Raw genomic sequence first — 24,307 nt, forward strand, 5'->3', positions numbered from 1 at the left:
AAAGGTGTCCTTTAGCAACTCAACACCCTGACACAGTTGACGCTCTCACACATAGAATACACAGATGGTAATTGGCTGAGCATTACGTACATAATGATAATACACACTATGTATTTATACACATACACACACGTATTAAAGGGGCTGCGTTGTTAACAGGACAAGGCTGACCTTTGGCTGCATTTTTGCAGTGAGATTTCCCTGGGAGGCCATTGATCAAGATCAATCAATATAACAACTCAGAATGGGAAGCTGTAAGAGGAACATCGTGTATAATTTATATCCACCATTTTAAGATGGACAAAGAATTGAGCTTGTCATCTCAGTCTGAGTAGATATTCTGTAAGTAGTACTGAATTAATGTGGTATATAAAATTCAAGGCGCAATGTTATGACAAAGTAGTACTGCAGCAGTATACAATTGTATGCATACTGCATGCAACAGTACACACTTTGTAAGGACAGCTTCAGCACATACTAAAAGCGAAAAAAAAAAATATGAGATTTGGAAGCTATTATATTGATTGTATTATATAGAGTGATGTAAATACAGAGCAGGAGGAGGCATCCCAACCAACCTGAGATGAAGAAGAACTCTGGTTAGATTACCAGGCATTTGCACTGGGTTTTTTTGCCAGGGCTTTGTCAGCATTTTTAAATAAAAGATGAGCAAATCCTGCAGGAAAAGTCTTTTTGACTGCTAAATCGAAATGTGTGTGATTTCTAGTGTGCACTGACTGAAGTCAGGCTGGTATTTTTTAGCTACTGTTAACCTTAAAACCTGTAACACTTGAAATGATTGTTCTCAGGAACCTCAAATCTTCCATTTTGAAGAATTTTATAAAGCTTAGAGAATTCCAAATAAAAGCAGAAGATTATGAAATACATTGAAGTACAGTATGTTTGATATGAAATGACATATACGGTGATAGAACATTTTGTCCATATCGCCCACCCCGACTGACTGATATTCCTATCTCCAACCAAATCACACACTATGTGATGTTCTTATGATAAATGTAACAACTATTGCATAGCTTTTCTCTTCCATTCACTGAACCTCCACTGAAACTGTTTGTAGTCGACCTGGAGAGGCCCGTCTCGCACTTAGAAAACCTCACCACCCAAAGTTTTTACAATTCATCCTGAGGGGAACAGGAATGAGTGTACCTAAGATTTTATGGCAATCCGTCTAACAGTTGATGAGATATTTATGTCTGGATCAAAGTGGTGGACCGACCCACCATGCCATTCCTAGAGCGGTGCTGCCAGCTTGGATAAAAATCAACAGATTAATTGACAACCAAAATAATCAGTTGCAGTCTTATCCCTCAGAACCCAACTTAACACATGACTTTGAAGATGTGTTTAAGCTGAAAACTGCGCAGTGAAACATTGGAACGACTGTGCCATCACTTTCTAAAAGCCACAGTCAATTACAGCTTGTATGCAAACTCGCCCCCCCAAAATAATTGTCCCTCCAATTTACAGTGTCAACTATTCTTTCAGACAATGAAACAAATGTCTCAGAATCTTTGCATGCCTGACGCCCCCCTGAAGTTGACCACTAATTGTCTTCTGCCTTTTTCCCAAACTAATCACAAGGAATGGGTCATTACTGTCAACAGAGAAGTCTGAGTCTTCCATTATTATGGCGGGCAGTATTGTTATTCCATTCAAAATACAGTGCGACAACACACCAGCTTATTTGCATGCACGACTCAAAATCTTTTTTCAAATGCGCTGCTGAAGTGGAAAGCACGGACTCAACAGCAACTACAACAAAATAACACTTTAGTGCTAGATGGGGGCATGATCTAAGACGAGACTCCCCCTTTATGCTGTCAAAAAGTTGTAAAATAGCAAATTAGGTTTACAGAACGTCTGACACTTGGTCCTCATCATTTAGGGGTAGCATCATACTTCACCCACACTGCAGCACAACCAAATCCAATCACTACTCCACCACTTTTGGACAACTTTGTGTTATTATAAGTCTGGTCCTCACTCCACCCAGTCTCCCTGACTCCACAGTAATGGAACAATCTCAGTCAGGACAGCACAACCCCTCCTTGCCCTTGTAAACTTAAAAACTCATCTCCTCAAAAAGATGCCTCACGACCCCTACTCCCACATGTATCACACCCTTTTTTGTGCCCCATCCTCCAAATGTAATATAGCTGTTCTCATACTAATTGCTTTTTGTGGAACTTTTCTGGCAGAGAATAGGCCTCACATTACACAAGTGTTTGCTTAGATCTATTATCAGGCGACCATCAGCCTGAGCCTGAGCCTAAGCTAATTCTTACTGCCCTCATCATAATTTGCTTTGGATAAGAGCAAGAGCTAAATACCTTTAATGTTAATGTAATGCGAGTGGAAGTGCTTTATTAATTTTTCTGTCTACAGTGGTGCCAGTTACCGAGCAGAGCGTCTAGTGGCTTAAAGTGGATTTTGATGGGAGTTCACAAAGTCTTTGAGGATACGAAGCATAATAATGATGCAGTTTTTATGGTGCAGCAATATGTCAAATTAAATTACATAAAATACAATCTTAAGCATAATGATGCGATTGTTACTCTACTTAATACATTCATGAATGTTTTTGCAACCTCTTGTTGGTGTATGGTTCGCTGCCTTAAAGTACTTCACACATAATCTATCTTTAGAGCGTCAGACACTCACCCTCTGCAGGCTTGAAAGACGGCTGAAACATGTTTGTGTTTTCTTTCTTCACTAAGAACAGCGGCAGCTTTTAGTCGGATACCAACATTTTCACAGCCAAAAAAAAAATCAAGGCTTACACAAAATGTCTCAAAACACAAATCTCTGCTGTTCATTCAAATCCTGAGTATTGTGCTGCTGCTGCTGGTTGAAAATGAAGCCTTTCTGATTTAATATTTCCCTCCTCAAAGTGCTTCCCATTAATATTACACAATGATCACTACGCTTGATTATTACAGAGAGTGTGGTTGTGAAATCATAGCTTAGCAACTGTAACTAGGCACAGCAGGTGCATGAAGCTTTAGTTTTCTCTACATGTGGAAGCCGTGTGTATGAGCCTGGTAAAAAAACATTATTGCCTCACCAAATCCGAAAACACAACAGCCCAAATTGAAAGAAATGGATTGTGTAAACTGCAAATGGAAGCATGTCCGGCTAACTATCTTATACCTACAACATTGTGTTACTTCCAAGGAAAAGTGTTAGCATTTCATTAGCTATCTACGTTTTGTAGTGTTGCATGTTACAATATGGAGGATTCAGGACCAACCGCTGTGTGGAGCCAGTCCTGGAGTTATGCTGATGTTAGGGGCTGCGTCACGCTCTTTTTTGGATTATGCTATGACCAACTGGCAACCTTGCAATACAAGACAAATGCAGCCATTTACGTCCATGTCTCTACGTGGGTCATCAGATGGTGAGGATGCTGACTTTTTATCTGGGATAAGTGGCTTCAGCTTCAGTCTGACGTTGGTATACAGCAAGTACATTTTTATGTTAGTTTCAAACGGTTCTTATTTAAAAAGTGAAAAACAACCCACAGTGATGGCATTAGTAACCGTCTTTATTTCAGCTGACAAAACTAAAGGTTGTCAGCAAGAAATGAGAAGAAACTTTTGTTAACTTCTGTGTGAAATCAAAGACTTATTGTTTTTGTTTGTGGTAAATCTACCACTTCAGTCATTGTAAACTGCACGTCAGAATGTTAAGTTTGACATGCATAGCAACATTAACTAAGGGGGAGCTTATCATATTGTTAACCCCCTCATTACCATATTATTACAGTAATAAGACACCCCTTGTGATATTTTCACACATTATTACCCTATTACAGAACGTAAAACCTAATAGCCTATTATCAAGTTACAGTGATTCACTACATATTTTACCACGATGTTGTCCACTAATTACCTGCTTACATGATATCTCATTATTAATTTGTTATTTTTTAATGCTACTCTTTATTTTCTTCATTGGTGCTGGAGTCAAGCAATTACAATTTCCTCTGATAGAGTGCTATGGGATACTGCGACTCAATCAGGCTGGTGAACACATTCGAGACACCAGAGGATAAAAAACAAAACAAAAGACGATAAGGTCTCTTATGAAGCTTGGCGGGCTGAGATCTGGAGAACCATGACTTCATGCATCAGTCATGCTGTGAGTCATCTTTGCAAGCTGGAGGTGGGGATATGATGAGGTAGGGTGCATTTTCATGATAAACATCATGCCCCTTAATAAAAGCTGACACACATTTGAATACAGCTAGGATATGATAGAGACACAGGATCTTTCTCTGAATATAATGTTCCAGTCTGCTCAGTCACTACATCCAAAACAATGTCAGAATCTTTAGGAAGAGACCATGTAAAATACAGAATAAACACATAAATCTAATGTCTAAAAATCTAATGCATATATGACCAGAACCTCATTTTGTAATTTACTATAAAACATGTGTAGCAATGATGTTACAAGCATCCTGATGTGGAAATGTTGCCACACCTCATCAATGATTGTCCAACTTGAAAAGAAATGCAACAGAAAAGGAAACACATACTTCTAAAGCCTCCAAACAGGATGAGAACCTCAGGATCTCTTTGCACATATGCATATATTCCTGTGATTTATGCTGCTTTAGTCATTTTCCTTTTTCATCTCATACCTGTCTGTATCTGAAGCTATTTGCTTTCATCTCCCTGCACCACCTCTCCTGTCCCCCCCAGAAGCCCTGACTTCTAAAAAACACCCTAATATTTCCCACTGCATTCATTTCACATTTCTGTGATAAGAAAACCCTTCACATTAAAGCTCAGACAGTGTTTGAAATTGCAGTACATACTATTTATACTCAGTGTGACGTATATGACGTGATAAACAATTTTTTAAGCAACGGTAGCTCAGACCAGTGATCGATCGTCATGCGATGCAGAGAAGACGTACTGCTCGAGTTCAGTGTGAACAGTCTGATGGTAATGACATACTTGATAGTTCATTTAGTAGTAATGAAGTACATACAGATTGAGTATGTACAGTTGTATGTAGTACAGTTGTATGCAGTATGTAGTATGCAGTAGGTAGTATGCAGTAGGTAGTATGCAGTATGTAGTATGTAGTAGGTGTTATGCAGTAGGTAGTATGTAGTAGGTAGTATGCAGTAGGTAGTATGCAGTAGGTAGTATGCAGTAGGTAGTATGCAGTACGTAGTATGCAGTACGTAGTATGCAGTAGGTAGTATGCAGTACGTAGTATGCAGTAGGTAGTATGCAGTAGGTAGTATGCAGTACGTAGTATGCAGTAGGTAGTATGCAGTAGGTAGTATGCAGTACGTAGTATGCAGTAGGTAGTATGCAATAGGTAGTATGCAGTACGTAGTATGCAGTAGGTAGTATGCAGTAGGTAGTATGCAGTACGTAGTATGCAGTAGTATGCAGTAGGTAGTATGCAGTAGGTAGTATGCAGTACGTAGTATGCAGTAGGTAGTATGCAGTACGTAGTATGCAGTAGGTAGTATGCAGTAGGTAGTATCAGTACAGTAGGTATATGCAGGTAGGTAGTATGCAGTAGGTAGTATGCAGTAGGTAGTATGCAGTAGGTAGTATGACAGTAGGTAGTATGCAGTATGTAGTATGCAGTAGGTTATGCAGTACGTAGTATGCAGTAGGTAGTATGGCAGTAGGTAGTATGCAGTGCGTAGTATGCAGTAGGTAGTATGCAGTAGGGTAGTATGCAGTACGTAGTATGCAGTAGGTAGTAATTGCAGTAGATAGTATGCAGTACGTAGTATGCAGTACGTAGTATGGCAGTAGGTAGTATGCAGTACGTAGTATGCAGTAGGTAGTATGCAGTAAGTAGTATGCAGTAGTAGTATGCAGTAGGTAGTATGCAGTATGTAGTATGCAGTACGTGTATGCAGTAGGTATTATGCAGTACGTAGTATGCAGTAGGTAGTATTGCAGTAGGTAGTATGCAGTACGTAGTATGCAGTAGGTAGTATGCAGTAGGTAGTATGCAGATAGAGTAGTATGCAGTAATAGTATGCAGTAGGTAGTATGCAGTACGTAGTATGCAGTACGTAGTATGCAGTAGGTAGTATGCAGTACGTAGTATGCAGTAGTATGCAGTACGTAGTATGCAGTAGGTAGTATGCAGTAGGTAGTATGCAGTAGGTAGTATGCAGTATGTAGTATGCAGTACGTAGTATGCAGTAGGTAGTATGCAGTAGGTAGTATGCAGTAGGTAGTATGCAGTGCGTAGTATGCAGTAGGTAGTATGCAGTGCGTACTATGCAGTAGGTAGTATGCAGTGCGTAGTATGCAATTTTGAACACAGTCACAAACTTACTTTTAAAGTAAAGCTGAGCTTCCTCTTTTGCTGCCCAGAGTACAGAGCTGAAGCAGTGCATACAATTGGCAAAGAGATTCCACTGCATGTATCAGCTCGCTCTGTCTGCTGTCTGCTGTCTGAAAAGTAGGAGTACGTTTCCCATTCTCTCCACAGAAATGCTGACTCATTTACAGACTATCCTAAATTATCATGCAGAGGAAGAAGGACGCAATACATCTCCAACACTGTCCTACAGCCTCCAGAAACACACAGTTAGGATGGCACAGAGTTACACAAGTGATTTATTTCTAGCATTAGGGATGCGTTTGACAAGATCTCTGACCAAATCTTGATCAGAGTCATTTCCCATTATCTGCTGCCAATTTTGCATATTGGTCTCATGTTTCAATAAAAGTTGTAACAGCAAATTTGGTCCAGGAAAACAATAATCATGAGACCGTAAGTCCAACTAAACTTTCTACAGTGTTACTATCCAGCAAGTGCAACAGAGCATTGTAATCCAAAACAATCAGAAATAAGAACCATTTCTTTCCACATCACTCTCATGAACAGAGTTTCACAAGCTGGAATGACAAATGATGTTAGAAAGCAATACCTACAATAACAAAAACTATATTACAAATGTGTATATATTCTATATATAAATATATACAAAATATAGACGTGCATATGTTTATATACAGGTCTACAGTTTATATATACAACCACCTACCGTATTTACATAAAGTACCTTATTACATCTCCCATTAAATATTTATTCCAGAAAATGTTCTCTTTACACTCCCACGCTCTCTTGCCCTTTTCATGTATGTATATTTGTCTGTACATAATAGTTAAAGGTTTTTGTTTGCTTTTTTTCATCTTGTTTTAGCTCTATCTCTATGTGCATCTTCTTGTACTATGTTCTTAGCACCGTGTGCGTTGGCCAGTCAGGATGACTTTTGTTGGACAATATACAGTATTGTCTAAGAAATGTATATATGTATTATCCAATTTTAAAACCATTTTATACCTCTGATACAATTATAGTATAATAGCATTAAAATGTAAGTGCATCCTTTCTAAGAACAATGAACAATGAGAAACCACACAACCAACACAATAATTATAATGGACTCAATGTCTGGGCAATCAAGCAATGCCTAATGGTAGGGAAAACCCCGCTGATTATTCTGGCATCATGTTGGCGACATTCAAACAAACAAATGTAAACACAACAGGCAATATCGAGGTTCGCAAAGATGATCAAGGTCATGTCCATACATCCTATATTAGGTTGATAACAACAGGTTTTTATGTGAACGTACATTACATTAAGAGCCATTGGAGTCAAATTCCTTTAATGCCTCAACATCCATGGCCAAAATAATACTGATTCTGAACTGAGCTTTACTACGTCACTACGGTCATTAATTAAACCACAGAGAATAACAGTCATTGAACTGCAAAATAAGTTTTAAAATCCACTCACTCCCTACTTCAGCAGGTGCGTCATCATTATTTTTCTGTAGTGGTGCCAGCACTCCCTATCCCGCACCAGGTGCCAAATACTGCGAGAGCATCAGTAAAGTCTTGTAAAGTCATGTTTAAATCGTTTTTATGGAAGTTACATACCAGCAATATTTAAAAGCTTTAAAGCATTACTTTGTAACAGATAGATAAAGCCAGTAGTCTTACAGTTTCCATGCCTGTAAAGACTGTAGAGGCGAACCACCTCTGGACCCCTGAACAATGAATTCATTGATTAGTTCCATCACTTTCATCGTATGCTGTTTTACTTTGTCTTATAGTGAACTAAATATTTTGGGTTTTGAACTGTTGGTTGGACTAAACAAAAACCCTGAAAATGTCCCTTTGTCCTCTGGCATCTCACTATTTTCAGAGATTTGATCAGCTGAACGACTAATCTAAGAAAATAATCAGATTAATGAAAAATACAAATAAGCGTTAATTGCAGCCCTACAATAAACCTATTTAAAAATGCTACTGAATTCTTCTTACACCACTTTGAAAGTTGAAATGTGTTATATAATCATGGTCCCCTTATGACATTGTGTCTGACTGTAGAGTTTTTAAAATGCTGTGATCACTGAAAACACATTTAATTCCCTTCTGTTCTCTTTGGGTGGAGGCAGAAGTCTCTGAGACACATATCTCGAAACCAAGACCAATTTAACCAAAACTATTTGTTTGGCCAACACCTCGAGTGGTAATTGAGAAGATGTTTTCCTTTTTGTTATATAACCAACTAACCCTCTAAATCCTACAAAATCCCAATGCTGATTGTCAAATTGACTTGGGAAATGAAGCCAGGCTGTCAGTGTTGAGGGTAAATGTTCTACATGCCTTTTTATTTTTGCTGACCCTCACTTGGCTTTGAATGTTGCCCTTGAACATAAATCACTAATGAAGAATAAATGCATAGAAATGTAATTTGTAGGAGACAGGGCTGCAGTAATCCATGCAGACAGCCATGAGAAGAGTCATAGCCTTGAATTATTAATGTAGCACTCACCATCACATCGCATCTAACAAGAAACATTAAGTTTTCAAGAAGGGAAGAGATGGCGATGAGTTTCTTGATTGGTTGTTTGTATTATCTAATTATCCAGGGACTGTTATTTAAGCCTAACTATCCTTATTTTTGTTGTCTTATATTGTTTAGAACTCTGACTCTTGCTGCACTCCTTTTATATGATAAGAAACCACAGTTTTTCAAGCTAAGATTGACATTTTATATGTTTACATTTTACATGTATAACACTATACAATTATAGAACAATAAATTCTCTGAGATTTAAAATTTGAAGATCAGATATTTTACATTTATGTCCACTGAATCTAGCCTAAAACTCCCCAGAGGAGTGTGCTGTTTTCATCTTCTAACATGTTGCTGTGATTACGGTTGACAGAAGCCACACCATAAACAATTTAAGTCTTAATGACAAGTACGTCTATACGGAGGAAATCCCACCAGTTGCAACCACTTGAGAGGCGCTTATTAACTAAACATAAAAGCCTGCAGTCTGGGCACCAACAAGCACAGTTTTCCTGTCTTGACGTGAAACTGAACCTACTGAGAACTAAATATATTTCTGACTAGGGACTAGATTTCTTTCTATGCAGCTTCCTTCCTCTCCACTCGTGTCATCATCAACACAACAAAGTATGAATCTGACAAACAGTCAAACTGGTTGGCATATTATACACAACTTCCTGCCCCACAGGGTAACACTTCACATTTCACACAATCATCAGGCAAGTTCTCTGTCTACACAATAGCCTTTATAAGCAACTTATACATAAGACTACACATTTTTTTCAAGTATTTATAAAAACACAATTTTTTTGTTCATGATTTTGTACAAAGAGTCCGATTTTGAGCTTTTAAAATATGTTCATACTTGAACTTAAATATTCTAGTTACCCCTGGAGCTGTGTGAGTATGTGGCTTTCTGCAAAAGGTTTATTTGAAATGATGAATATGTAAATCAAGGCATATCCACTTTCATATCACAATACAATAAATATAACTGTATGCTGGGTAGAACGAACCCATGAATAATAAGGGGGGAGGCGAAAGAAAGATTGTCCACTGATAAATATGAATTCACAGATACTGGAAAAGAAAAGCTCAGAAAGAAGTATGAAAGATGAATAGGAGTTAATATTGCACAAAGCCCATACTGCACCATAAACCTGATCCAGCAGGTTTGCCATCTACTGTCAAATCTGTCAAACCAGATCCATCCTCTCCATGGGGATCCATGTTTGAGCTTTAGTATTCATTCTGTGCTACTGAATCTCTCATCTAAAGGGTGACAAAAAAACAAAAATCAAAAACTCATTCACTGTGCAACAGCCACACTGCGCTGACCCACACCCAGTCCTCCAATATCACTCCCCTCCTGCCCAGGGCAATACGACACCACAATCCCTCGTTGCTCTTCTCTCCCTTCATTTCTCAAGCCAGTCTAAACTTTTCTCCACAATGGTGAAATTACTTCCCCAGGCCATTTAAAACAGCTAAGCTCTCAACATCAGCTCCATCTTTTCAATAAATCAATCAACTCATGAACTATTTTATGATTAAAGGGTGTCATTTTGCCTAGTTTTAAATGTAGGTAGGGAAGCCAAAAGAAAAGTAGGTGGTGTAGTGAAATATAATACAGTACTAGAGAATTAGAATATACTTAAAATGAACAATAGTTCCCATTTCATGTATATATGATCAAATCTATATTATATAATATCTAGATATGTTTGTCTCTTCAGAAAGGTTAAAAAAGGTTAATAATTTGCTTTAAGAAAAGTACAAACAAAGAAATGATAGGCACAAACATAATTCTAAGGATTAATTATTGTTCAAATAGCATTACTGTAGTTAATTATGTTGATTTTAAACTGCATGAAGCTGTTCTTCTTATACTAGAGGGCTACGCTACCATTCACACTACCTCTGTTGGACAAAATACTTTCTCATTGATTGTCCTGTTGGCCTGAGATTACACAGCGGGGTTCAATGGATTTTCAGCAGCCCAGGGGTCATGAAACGCAATCATCGCTCTTCTATAACAATTAAATATTCAGATTATGGTACAAACTGTGTTCGCCTTGATTACACAAAACTCTTTTGTACCTTTCTAATAATGGAAAAAGCCAAAACAGCACATTTTAATGCAGCTTTATGTTTTTTCTGACAGTGTTCATGTAAATATCAGATCAACAAGAGACAGCGTAATCAGTCATTTGTTTATGGTTACTGTTAATGCTGGGTGAATGTAGTCACTTCTGTTTTGTTTTCAATCAGTTGAAATGTGCTTCACAAATAAGGTAACTATAAACAATATTCTGTAATTAAGACAAAAAAGATTAAGAGGCTAAAGTTGCGTGAGCCTGTTTTAAAACAGGGATAGATTTAGCATATTTAGATATTTAAATGTTCTACATCATGTTGTACCACTGCTGTGATATATTGAATCTGAGATAATAAATAAGTATGTTTTTATTTCTATCAAATTAAAAAAGTGCAGCAGATATAAGATATTTGTTCAGAGCAACATATGATTCCACTTTTAATGTAAATCAATTGTTTTTATTAAATTGGTAGTTCATTGTGCAAGCTGCAAAGGTCTTTTTAATAACAATACTGTACTTTTTAATATGCCCATACAGAAAATAATGTACATTATTTACATTGAATACAAATTGCATGCTGAATATTTGGGTGAAATCTAATGTGTCATTATTATGACAGTAATGGTGTTTTATTTCCATCCTCATCTCTCAACACAACCTTCTTGGCATTGGTGAGAGTGATAATGTCTGCTTTGGTGTTTTTGTGATGCATTTATCCATGCTGGCTTGACTGGCACAACACCCAGTTTCTCACAGGTGTTTTGGGATTTTTTTAAAATTATAATTCTGTTTCAGGGTCCTGTAAAATGTCTGCCTTGAATGATCGCTTCACAAAAACTATATCTTAGGTTTGCTGCACATCCTTTTAAAAAAAACAAATCACCACATTGTGACTTGAAGCAAAGATGCTCTATAACTAAAGGTGACAAGCGGCACCAATGGCATGAAACAGTATACACTTCCTGTCTCCTAAGTGGGCGTGGCCTAATGTATCTATTTTAAATTAAGCTAACATTGTATATTTACACAACTAACAAACATATTTAGCATTACGAAAGTTGGTTAACTAGGGTGTTTGCAAACTTTAGCTTAACATTTTGACACAGATTGACTAACGCTCTGTTTTGACAGATCTCGTGAGAGTGTGTTACTTTTTTTGGCACTTACATGTTGGCTTCAATTTTAAGCACCAGAGCCCACACACCCATCAGATCAAATCACAAGCCAGTCACAACAGCCGCTTATTAAGCGTGAGTCACTATAGCTGCCGCGTAAAAAATAATAATACAGCAAAAGCACTTTCTGAAGCATTTGAGAAACAGTGGAACATTATGTTGACGTGTACCCTTCAAAATAAAAGTCTTCACAAAGGATTTCACATGCCCTAAACATAATTTAGTGTGACAACACATTCACCACTGGGTATAAGGATGCAAAGGACATAAGGACACATCAAAATAAATAAAACATTTGTGTCATTATGCCAAATCAGAATGATAATTCTTAATAGACAGAAATATCCAGCTTCCACTATGTGACCAAATACGAAGAGAGAGCAGTGGTTTATTTCACCCTCAGGAGGACATCCCTTTCAAGCCTCAGCCAAAGCCTGTAGCTGTTGGCCTGGTTTGAGTGTGTCTCTGAGGATCCGTCAGCAGCCAGTCTGTGTCTGGCAGGTGGTCTGGAGGCATGACCATTACGTTGCAGACAGACAGACAGACAGACAGACAGACAGACCCTGCTGGGGCTCTATGGGACTGCTAATATGGGGCCAAGCCAGGTTCCTCCAGTCTTGTAGCTCTCAGCTCACTGTGTCACCCTCTGTTTCAAAAACATTACTGAACTCTAAACTACATTAACCTCCAGGCAAGGGCAAGTTCCTTCAGTAACACACAACCAAGCAAGCAAACAACATGGATTGAAACACTCAACTCAAAACACATATACAGTACAATGAAGCAAAATCATTAATCAAATTGTTTATAAATAGGGCTAGGACCCTGGTTTATAATGATAAAATCATCAATGTGTCCAGCTATGAGGCAATCAGTGGGGCTATTATCAGGCACAGGAATTCTAAAAGCATGTCATTTCTGGAGGAAAATGATTTAAGGGACTAATCTCCCTTCCTTACTGATGATTCTGTCATTAGCGAGGATGGATATTTTCAAATTTGTCGCCATGTCATAAGCTTGTCTCCATTTCCTTCTCACACTACAATTCTTCTTCTTGCTGTTATTGAACAGGCTGATAGCTGCATTAATGATCGCGGTAAGATGTATGCTATCATTAGGTATCCCTATGGAGGACCATTCTATCTATAGGCTGTCCTCGACTAAAGAAATTCTTAGTCGCCTAACACTCATACGGTTTTGGCGGCTAATCCGTTTGTTGATTTAATCGACACAGTTTCTCCATAAAGAATCATGCCAAAGCACCACTTTTAATCTTTTGTTCAGCAGAGATGTGCTCATAGGTTTATTTTTTAAATAAGACTTATCGACTAAGAGGGGGCAGCCCTCCTGCATGTGGTACCGAACACCAAACCAACTTTCATCTAAGTCATAGCTGGTGATGGTGTACAAATTAAGTATAGCACTGCGAGAGGAATGCGAAACATAAGTACTGACAAAGTGCGACTCTTTACACGTCAATGCTAACAGTAACTGCCCTTCTACTCTCCCATGTGCTTCAGTGGCATCGCCTGGGGATGAAGGTGATCACTCAGAATTAATTAGTGGTGATTATTTATTTTAGCTGACACTCCACAAGGGAGAGCACGTCACACTGTGTTCTGGGTACATTAGCTGAAGGATAATTTCCTACACTGTGTTCACTTGTTCCTGTCAAAGCATGTAAGTATTGTTATTACATTAGGTACCTTGTTTGACCAAAACCAACAATTAATTGATCCTAATAACAAACATTGTCTGTGTAGCCAAAGCCTGATACAGCATCTGTGCTATTGTGTTCTACATTCTTGTCCAAAAACGATTAAAATGAACAACGCTGTTATTGTATCGCATGGTAGGTATCTCGAGACTCTGTTTAATAAAACATTATTTGGATTTTATTCATGGCAGTGTGTAGAGAGGGCTTTGACACAGTATTTGGAGCTTCATGTTGAAAATACAAATTACAACCATTTTTATTCAACTTTAACCATATTAATAAAATATGAAAAAACAAAATAATATTAATAATAATAAATAAGGGTTGGGGTGCAATCGGGGAGGACTCATGACCTCAGTACTTCTAAATTCCTGTTAAAATACTTCAATAGGAATTCTTCTTTTTCTAATTTACTGTAGTTTACAGTTATTTGACTCAATCACACATCCACTCACCTGATGCTGTAAATGCTCACTAGAGCACCAAATGTGTATTAATCCGCAGCTGAAAATAGTCCCAAACAGATGCACTATTTAGAGCTGTTTGAGTAACGTTTGTGCTCAGCTGTTTTAAAAATACACTTAGCCTTTTTAAGAATTAAACTATATACAGTACTTGTAAGGTTCAAAGTACTGCTGGTGAAGATCATGTGATGTGATCAAAAGCTTCGCAACATCTGCTAAATGGACCTTGAGGTTAGATTGTGTTGTCAACGATATATTTTTTGTCTTCAGTAGGAACCAATAGGCTGAGTGTCACTGACAGTTGGGAAGTCTTAAAAGTTTAAGAGAGACAGATAAAACACATGGTTGGTTTTGGTATTTTCATGGAATATAGAATAACATCAGTATTATAGTCATAATGGGGCTCTGAGGATAAATCGTACTCAACTGAATTAGTATATAATCAAAAGCAAACTGTTTGCAGAACACCGACCTTTCATGAAACTAAAAACACGAGATAGCTGGAGATGCTTCATCAGTCAAAGCTCTTGTTCTCATCTCTTTACTAACTGGCACTCAACCTGTACATTTTTACACCACAGACCACATCGCTTGCAGCCAAAGGACACTTTATATTTTACATTATAAGAAGACAATGAGGATTGTGACCTTGCTCCCATCTGTCATTAAGTGTCATTATCATAGTTAATTTCCCACACATTACCTGGATGAGCAATGGCCCATGGCCTCGGAGGGTGACATTATTACTCACCCTGATGCCCAGCTCCACATTTTCTCCCCCGTACACCTCCATTCCCTCATCCAGCAAACCAATCTCCTCAAAGTACAGCCTATCCACCACAAAGCAGCCAATCAGGGCCGGGCTCCTGGGGGGGGGATTAAAGATTATGAAGATCAGTTTTGTTTGTCTTTTGCAGGTAATGTTAGCTTGACACAGTTCCAATAATTACAGCAGGGGAAAGAAAAGACATGTGACCTTGCTCTACATATGACATGTTCATGAATGCTGCATGAATTACCCTTTTAGCAGGGTTGACATTTATTTGTTTATATTTCAGATAAAAAATATCATGTAATCATATCATTTGATTCAGGCTATGAAGACATTATGGTGTTCACTTCACTTACTGGATTGGTGCACTCTTGTTGCCCGTGTGCCACCAGGATTTGGGTGGGTTGAGGTAGCGACACCACAGCTCCCAGTCAAAGCCCTGGGCAGACAGCGGATACTCTTCAATCTCAAACGTGTCGTACTTGATGTTATCAAATGATGGGGAGATTATGCGGGTTCTGTCTTCTTGAATTCTCTGCAGAATGGGTTCAGCCCTTCAAATATGGAAAGAGAAAAGTAATTTTACTGAGTATGTGTTTTGACAGACTTTCACAATTACCTTGGTGATCATGCCTGTCAGTGAGGGCACTTTTTAAAACCAATTTCACGATTTCAAGATTAATTCAATCCAATTTATTAGTCTGACAAACCATTATTTCCCATCTGATAAATTGATGGAATCAACTATTTTTAATCAAAAATATAAAGCGATAAAATATGCAAACACTACACAAAAACTAAACTTCCTCCTGTGTGTGTATGTGTGTAGAAATATAAAATAAATAAATATATAAATATATATAAAAAAAAAAAAAAAAAATATATATATATATATATATAAAAATGTATATATATATATATATATATATATATATACATTTATATATATATATATATATATATATATACATGTATATATATATATATATACATTTATATATATACATATATATATGTATACACATTTATATATATATATATTATTTTTTATATATATACACATTTATATATATATATATATATTCAGTATATATATAGAATCACATGTTGCATAAATGCTTTTGTCACACAGAGTACAGTCAACAGAAAAAGAGCCAAGCTACGGTCTTTGTTTTCAAATGAAAAACATTTCTGAAAACCCACACAGAGTGATATGACTCAAGAACCAGCGCTCTTGTGTTGAGCAGTGCTGACCTCATGCCGCACTCATTGCGAGTGACTCACCAGCCAACGTTGAACTCAACGTGGGCATCAAACAGGGCAACAACTGGGGCAGTGGCAGCCCTCCACCCGCTCACTCTGGACCGGATCAGACCCTCCTGCTTGGAATGGCGCACCATCTTGATGAATCCTGGATGTTGCCGGTTAGTCTCAGACACAAAATCTTGCATCTTCTCCTTTAGCTCTTCTACAAAACAAACACACATGAATTGTTAATCAATATCTGAAGAGTTTTTCAAGATCCCGCATGGGATAGGTGAGTAAAGTACTGGTGAGCAAACTTCCACCCACACGACATCGTCATGTCCTCCTCTAGTGGGCTGTGTTTCATTGGTAGGAAGCCAAAAGTACTCACTGCTTCACCGCTTTGATCACTGGACCAAAGAGGCAGCAGCTTGAGCCAGTGCTGCAGACCTCCATGGGGTTTACCAGTCATAACGGGATATTGCAAAATTAGTCTGCAATGCTTTACAAAACAAAAGGGGAGGAGATGGAGAAAGTCCGTCCGACTTCAAAGTTTACCTCCGTTATTACCTGAGCTATATATGTTATGATGAGTCATATACCCTGAAGGAGGAAAGAGTCAGTGCTTCTTATATTAAAAATAACATAGTTCTCCCAACAGGTTTTGATTGGTAGCAATATCTCTGCAAATCTTCCCCAAAACACGATAAATAATAGCAATGTATTGGAGGTTCCCCTTGTGGTTTACCAAACAAGAACAATTTTCAAGCTATAACTTATCACCTTTTCTTAAAAAAAAAGGCCAAACTTTGAAAGTGGCTTTGAAATGACAGAAAGTAAGCGAGCAAAATTCACAATTTTATCACAACTCGATAGCGTACTATCAGCCAAATAAAGCTGGAAAAAGATAAAACTTTCATCAGCACTGTGTTTCATCATCCCTTGTATAAATCACCTTTGGCTTCGTTCTCACTATTTCACTTTTAACCGCTGGTATCTTTCGAGTTTAAAGGGAATGGGGAGTAGTAGCAAGTAGACAGAAAGCGGCCGCTGTGAAATCATGCTGTGTCTGGCTTCGTAGAGGCAGGGTGAGTTGATTTATAAAGTCGAAAAATAGTTTGATATTCCAAACCAAAAAAAATAAGTTATGTTAGAGAAGTTTACAAATGCATAGGCTGTGTATCGTGTAGTGGCTGTATACGTTTGTATCTGTATCTTTGATCAACTGCACAAAATATAATTAAAGCAACACTTTCTTTCCCAAACACGAACAGATTCTATACCGTCCCATCACACACTTGGCAGAGCAACATTTTCTCCTACTTTGATAACACCTGGCACCTGCTCGCTGTAAACAAGCCTCACAGCACATATCAATAAGTGCATCTACGACGAATTCTCATATAAAATGCAAAAAAACAGAATAGGAATTATTTCAACTCATATCTTTTCAACAGTAATCTCTTCAGAGGTTGGGAAAGCAGTAATTATCTCCGTTCATATGTGGAATGCCAGGATGCGCGACAGCTCTTGCTAATGTTTTTTCTATAATTTTGTCTTCCAATTTGCAGGCATGCACAGCAACAATATTGCCAAAGGAGACACGCTGTACTGTTACATTCATATATGAAAGTATGTACTGTAGATATAGATACACTGCTTATTGTTATTTCAATAAAAAGTGAAGGCTCAACTTTTTAAGGAAGTTTTTCTCTGGAATATGATAAAATAAATACAAAGCAACAATTGAAAATCTAATCAGTAAGTGCCCATTATGAACGAGTCACAAGTCAATAAATGATTGAATGAAAACCATTCTGAATTTTCATGTCAAGGGCAATGTTACAGCAGTCTTTCTTTCAGTCGTCAGACTTATGTCTTCATTCATATCCTTTAGGCCCAACAAATGTGTTGAATTCATTTGCTTCACTCGCAATACAAAGAAAATGGAGACCAGCTTATAAAGGCATTGCTCCATAGAGCCACTAAAGGGAAAGAATTCCACAGGGTAATTTTTAAGTTGCAGTATATTCTTACCTTAGCTCAAAACACCACCGATAGAAGAACTCTTGACTTTGTTCAAATACCTCAATTTGCCTTTAAACTGTTCCTCAGGCAAAACTTGACTTCATGAGTCAGCTGGGGAAATTAATAGAAATATTTAATAAAAAGAGTGTTGGATGCTGCTGGTCCATGAAACTACACCGCATGCATCATGAAATGATATAGTACATTTACATAGGCTGTCCTGAAGAGTTGGAAGCTTAATGTACAACATTTTTTTTGCATGTCTAATCATTGTGTTTGAAGCCAGTAGTACTAGGAAGATTAAGCTAAACTAATATTATTAGTATTAAACTATTTGTAGAATGAGATTCCAGTGGTGGCAGCGTAGGATTGTTTCTGACTCGTGTGATCCAAACATTTCCAATAACTCCAGAGCGTTGTAAAGTCCAAAAGTCAAAGTTTATTGAAAAAAGGTAGATTTAATAATGTCCTAAATTTACATCATGTTGTTTTCTAACCGAATACTCTGCTTCAATACCTATTTGTTGGCCTTTAGCCTTTTAAAAACAACACTTTCACTGCAGTTAAAACACAGTTTTCCCTCCTGCTTGCCGCACACAAAGGGAGACATGCACCGTATTAACAGGGTGGTCGAACAGCAATCTAACAGCTCCATCAGTAGATTGCTTGCAAGTCATGCATTCACTTTGCACTCTGCTCTCCAACGACTGTAGAAAGATGTTGAACAAATCGCCAATTTAGAAGCATACAAAGTTGATTTACTAAAAACGACTAACTCATTTAATCTGATGAATCGCTTCATTCAAATTGAAAAAAGTTTTTAGTGTGACAACGCCCTTAAATATTACAACATTCAAAGTTTCATTTGAAAACATTAATAGAAGAATCATATATTAAAACATTTTTTTAATACTAACCCATTCAAAAAAGCAAGCTTGGTAGGTTTTCTATACTTCTTCGTTAATTGCAATTAGCAGACAGTCCATGTCCTTGATGAGATATCCAGAACTTAAAGCAGAGGGACTCTGCATCATCAAAGCCAGGGATGAGAAACACGTACTTGTACCGATTCAAGCTCTATTTCTGGCTAAATGCAGGCTAGTAACTCATGCGAGCAGCTGCTGGTGACGTTCCACCAGATTACTGTATCTGTAATAATTTTTAATCCATCAATAATTAAGACATTCTGATGTGTGTGTGAATTAAAAATAAGAATGATGATGTGTTATGCCTCATAACAAATCATAATAAAGCACAGTTCATTACACTAGGAATGGCTGATGGCCAACAGTCATCAATCTTTCAGGAAGCTCTGCTGCAAAGCAATGGGCTTTGCAATGGAGTTGGACTGGAACAACAAGCAAACAGGTTTCTAGCATCACTGTGTAGTCAGGCAGTAAATCCAGTAACATATTTAAAATGTTCAAAGGGGGCTTTCTCATAAGATAAAAAGCAAAGCCATTGGAGAGCTGCAAAAATGGTGCATATGCAATGTATCTGACTTCTATCCAAGCCTCAGTGTGATATAATAAAACATTACATGAAACCTGTATAACTACCTGAATATGGATGCTGTTTTTATGAATTCACACGATGAAAGCTTTCTGCATTCAAAACAAGCCTTCTAAGTGCATCATGGATTAAAATCCTCTTGTTCGGCTTTTCTTCAAGTGCGCAGAGGATTTAATTATGTGATAAATGAAGTTCTTTTCATAACCAGGCAAAGGACATTAGATTGATGAATGAGATTTTAGATATTGTTTGCTTCGAATTTCTAACCAGTTGTTGCTCCATAACTTTCTGTTAATAAAAGTCTGAACCAGTGGTGGAAGAAGTACTCAATTATTGTACTTAAGTAAAAGTAGCAATACCACAGTTTAGAAATACTCTGTTACAAGTACAAGTCCTGCATAAAAAAAGGTACAAAAGCATTAGCATCAAAATATATTTAAAGTACCAAAAGAAAAACTTATAATGCAGAATGGCCCATTTCAAAATAGTGTCCATTATACTACTGCATCATAGTTATTGGTGCCTTAATGTGTGCATCACTTTAATGTAGCGAATTGAAAAGCTTCTAAATATTTAACAAAGTGTAGTGGAGTAGAAGTAGTGAAAAATAAATGGTCTGAACTGAGCTTTTCTGTTTAAGGCTCTAATACTTCACGTTCTCTTTATGCATGTTCAAACTAAACACCGTGTATCACTACACAGGCGTTACTTTTGCACAGCAGATGGCAAATCGTCATGGATACAGGTCTCACAGTTGCCGTGCAGTTTGCACTGTACAATCTCTCACTGCACATCTCAGCGGTTGTTAAAATCTGTGTTTGAAATATCTAACTGATACTTGCTCTTCCTCAGAGATTTCCCCAGTCTTGTATTCAATCCCGGGTCCCATCACTCCCCCTCACATATATACAAGACTCCTTGGTATTATCGTTTAAGTTAAAGTATGGAATCATAAGTCCTCTGACAGCCAACATGAGCCTTCTCAAAAACCCCACTCTTAGAAAGACGAGCCTTTCTCGAGCCACAGCTTGGGACATTATACAATTAAGGAGGAATCAGCTAGGTCAATTTGCCCTTCTCCCCCTTGATGGCTACACGTCCTCCTGCATGCTAATGCCTCTCGGAGGTGAGCTGTGACAGTGGCGGATGACTAATGTAAAGATCAGGATGCCCGGGAGGTTAGATGTGGACGATCACCCCTTCAACTATCTCAGCAGCATCACGGGTCACCAGGCTAACGACATTTAGCACAGATAAGATTCACAGTCGCGGTGATAATGATAACACCGGGCCTATCAGACGCAGTGTGACAGAGTGCTCAGGCAAATAGGGTGAAATGCCATCAGCAAAATGTCAACGCGTGACTTGGGTCCCTGAAGGAGCTAAAGGCAACTGCTCCCTAGCTTTCAATTACGTGATGAAATATGAATGTTGATGGGATCTGATGTGATAATCTAATAATGTGCTGATGGGCGCAAACTATAGGGTTCAGGATAACTTTGGATATATTTCACTTACTGGTCAATAATAACCAGAGGGAGAGTCATCATTCTTATCCCAGCTTGTTATAAGTTACCAAGACAGAGTGCAGTGATCTATATTCACTTCCAACAGGCTACAGGCAATGCTGCATGTTTGCATTATTGACTTTGGTAAACATAGTCTTCCCAAAGCTAGTATTTCCCATGTTGATTGCCCCTAATGGCTGTCTCAGCCCGTATTACCAGCAGCACAGCCCATGCTGCAAGATGTTGCCTATAAATGACCTTGGCACAGTATCATTGCTTTTGTATAGCCTGCTTTCTGCTTTTTTATTGTAAGAAATTACCACGTCCACTTTTCACAGGTGACTTGAAGTCTATTGCAGAAGCAACAGAGTTGAAGTCACCCATCAGTGATGTCACATATCAGTCATCTCAGTAATAACACGTGAACAGAGCTTAGCAGTTACCCATTGTCAGCATATACTGGATATCTTTTCGACCTGACGCTGTTTACACTACATCCAATGCATGCAGATGTAAGAATGCAGACAATTTTCTGGCTTTGCATCTAATTAGTGTTATTCATCTTTCAGTTAAATCTACTGAACACAGCACCTAATTAAAAACATTTAAGGAATCTTGAGGTCAGAGGAGCAGTACATATCACAGATAGATTACTCCACACATGAGGCAAGGATATGTAAACTATAGGTCGGGTGACCAGATGACAATGGGGGAGTTGGGGGTGGGTTTGTAGACGTTGCCAGGATGGGTGTGGCCTCCAATACATTACATTCACTGTCAACGGACAGTTTCAGTAAAACACGTGAAAGTCAAATCTCAACATAAATGTATTCTTTTTTGTTCATGAAAATTAAGTCAACTGTCTGTCATTAGAAAAACAAACTGTGTGGTAAATAACGGACTGTAAATCATTATTATTATACTTTGTAGTTGGATGTTCACCACGTCCAGGGACACCGGGCTCCATGTCAGCGATGGATGGTTTAATTTCCCTCCGTAAATGTTTTGATTCAACACTGTCATAGCTATGTGTACACCAAACTAATGTTTCACATCGATCAGTATTTAACATTTTATTGGTCTATAACTAAGTAAAACTTGGATTTAGTCAAATTTCTGGCACAAATAGTTTGGTTTTCCCCAAATAAAATAAAGAGCAGGACAGAACTGCTCATGCTAGCCTACACTCTGCTAGCATGAGGTGTCACAGACTAAGAATTTACATGTCCAATCTGATTGGTTAAGTTTGGCCTATCGTCTACTTATCCTCAAATCATGTACAGCAAATCACAGCTGTTCCTATGCGCCTCACCTGCTGATTTTGACAGAGAATCATTCATAATTTCTAAATATATCTAGCGCTCTGATAGGACTAAGTTCTTATGCAAGTGCTCTGATTAACACTTTTTATTTTTTTTGAAACAGCAGCCTTATGTTATTGTTATTTAGCCTTTGAAGATGCTTCCCCAATGGTTCCCACATATTTCCATAATTATTTATTAACGCACACTAAAGAGATTGATTTAAATCACATGAAAAATTTTCATTTTTATTAACAGAATTATTAATAGGCCGATCTTTATACCAAAATAGGCTATATATAATGATTTATTGGGACAAACCAAGCAATTCTATGTAATGTCAGACATCCAACACCCCCATATAGCCCGGATGGAATGATTCTTTGTTTCATAACCACATGTTCCCGCAACTGTGGAGACTGGACTTTGAGATTGGCAAGTCGAATCAGGCTCCTTAAATCAAATCGGCAAATAGTCGGCTATTTGGGGTGACCCCTAGAATAGGATGCCTTTTTTTTAAATAACCACACTGTTTAACCCCCTAATATATGTTTTTACTCTGGTGTTTTTGGTTTTGAAAAGGTAAAAAGACCCACAAGCTCTTTGAATGCAGGGTATCTCTCTTACTACAGCCTCACTCACACCACATAGAAACCATACAGGCCTGCCGTGCCTCGTTATGGTTGCTAAGCTACCACAACTCACTGTTTTGGGGGGAGGGTTTAACAAAAGGTCAATTGCTGTATTATTAAATGATGCTGCTTACTGTTATTGCTGTTGTCGTCCACAAGGATGATCTCTTTGAGAAGGTGGGAGGGCGTCCTGTTGATGGCAGAGTGAACGGACCGCAGGATGACGGAAAAAGCTTCATTCACAAAAATGAACACGATGCTCACTTGAGGGAGGTTTAAAGGATAAGTGAGGTTTCCGCACCTGTGGAGGACAAATAAAAAACCAATGGTGAGGCAATGTTTAGACCTTGTCTAAAGGATTAACAGGGTATCAGGGTAGCAGCTTAATGACATATTTCATGCTAACCCAGCCACTTGGCAGACTATATCAGGACTCTAGTTCCATTAATCAAGGCTGGCACCAGTTCATGTCCAGCAGATTTTTGGAAATTTAACAATTGGTCTGCTACTGCAATAGTGGTGCACCTGCAATGCAGTTAAATCGGTTTAGAAGGAATACATAATTGGGCGTCTGGTAAGTGTTGAAATGAATCTCTTTTTCTATTAAAACATTGCTTTCTGTCACCACATGCTGTCATTTTAATTGTGAATAAGGAGTCCAGCCTCTCCTCCCAATGAGGAAACTGATACCTGTTTCCAAGAAAAGCAGAGAAAGGAAGCTGTAAATATATAACTATAACGCTGCAGGAAATGTCCCTTTGAGTTTAAATTACAGCTTTTGAAATGGAAATGCTGATCATAATGTTTTATGTGTGTAATGACACAAATATGTTTGAAGACAATTATTACCTCAATAACAATATGAAGATTGTGGTAACAAGATCCGTGGTAAGCTCCCTATAATAATCCTTCTTGAAATGACCATTGAATTTAATTGTAAAGAGTGAATTGTGTAGGGAATTGT

General features: G+C 38.0%; 1 protein-coding gene across 1 annotated transcript in view; it reads right to left on the bottom strand.

The window, feature by feature from the left end:
* galnt18b (UDP-N-acetyl-alpha-D-galactosamine:polypeptide N-acetylgalactosaminyltransferase 18b) overlaps positions 1-24,307 on the bottom strand; it is a 70,707-nt gene that overhangs the window by 15,921 nt on the left and 30,479 nt on the right. The window contains exons 3-6 of the mRNA XM_029428685.1: positions 23,478-23,644; positions 16,402-16,585; positions 15,474-15,671; positions 15,097-15,211 (exon numbers count right to left, since the gene is read on the bottom strand). Of these exons, the coding sequence (XP_029284545.1) occupies positions 15,097-15,211; positions 15,474-15,671; positions 16,402-16,585; positions 23,478-23,644 (664 nt within the window). The remainder of the gene's footprint in view (positions 1-15,096; positions 15,212-15,473; positions 15,672-16,401; positions 16,586-23,477; positions 23,645-24,307) is intronic.

The sequence above is a fragment of the Cottoperca gobio genome, chromosome 3 (assembly GCF_900634415.1).
Source record: "Cottoperca gobio chromosome 3, fCotGob3.1, whole genome shotgun sequence".
Taxonomy (NCBI): domain Eukaryota; kingdom Metazoa; phylum Chordata; class Actinopteri; order Perciformes; family Bovichtidae; genus Cottoperca; species Cottoperca gobio.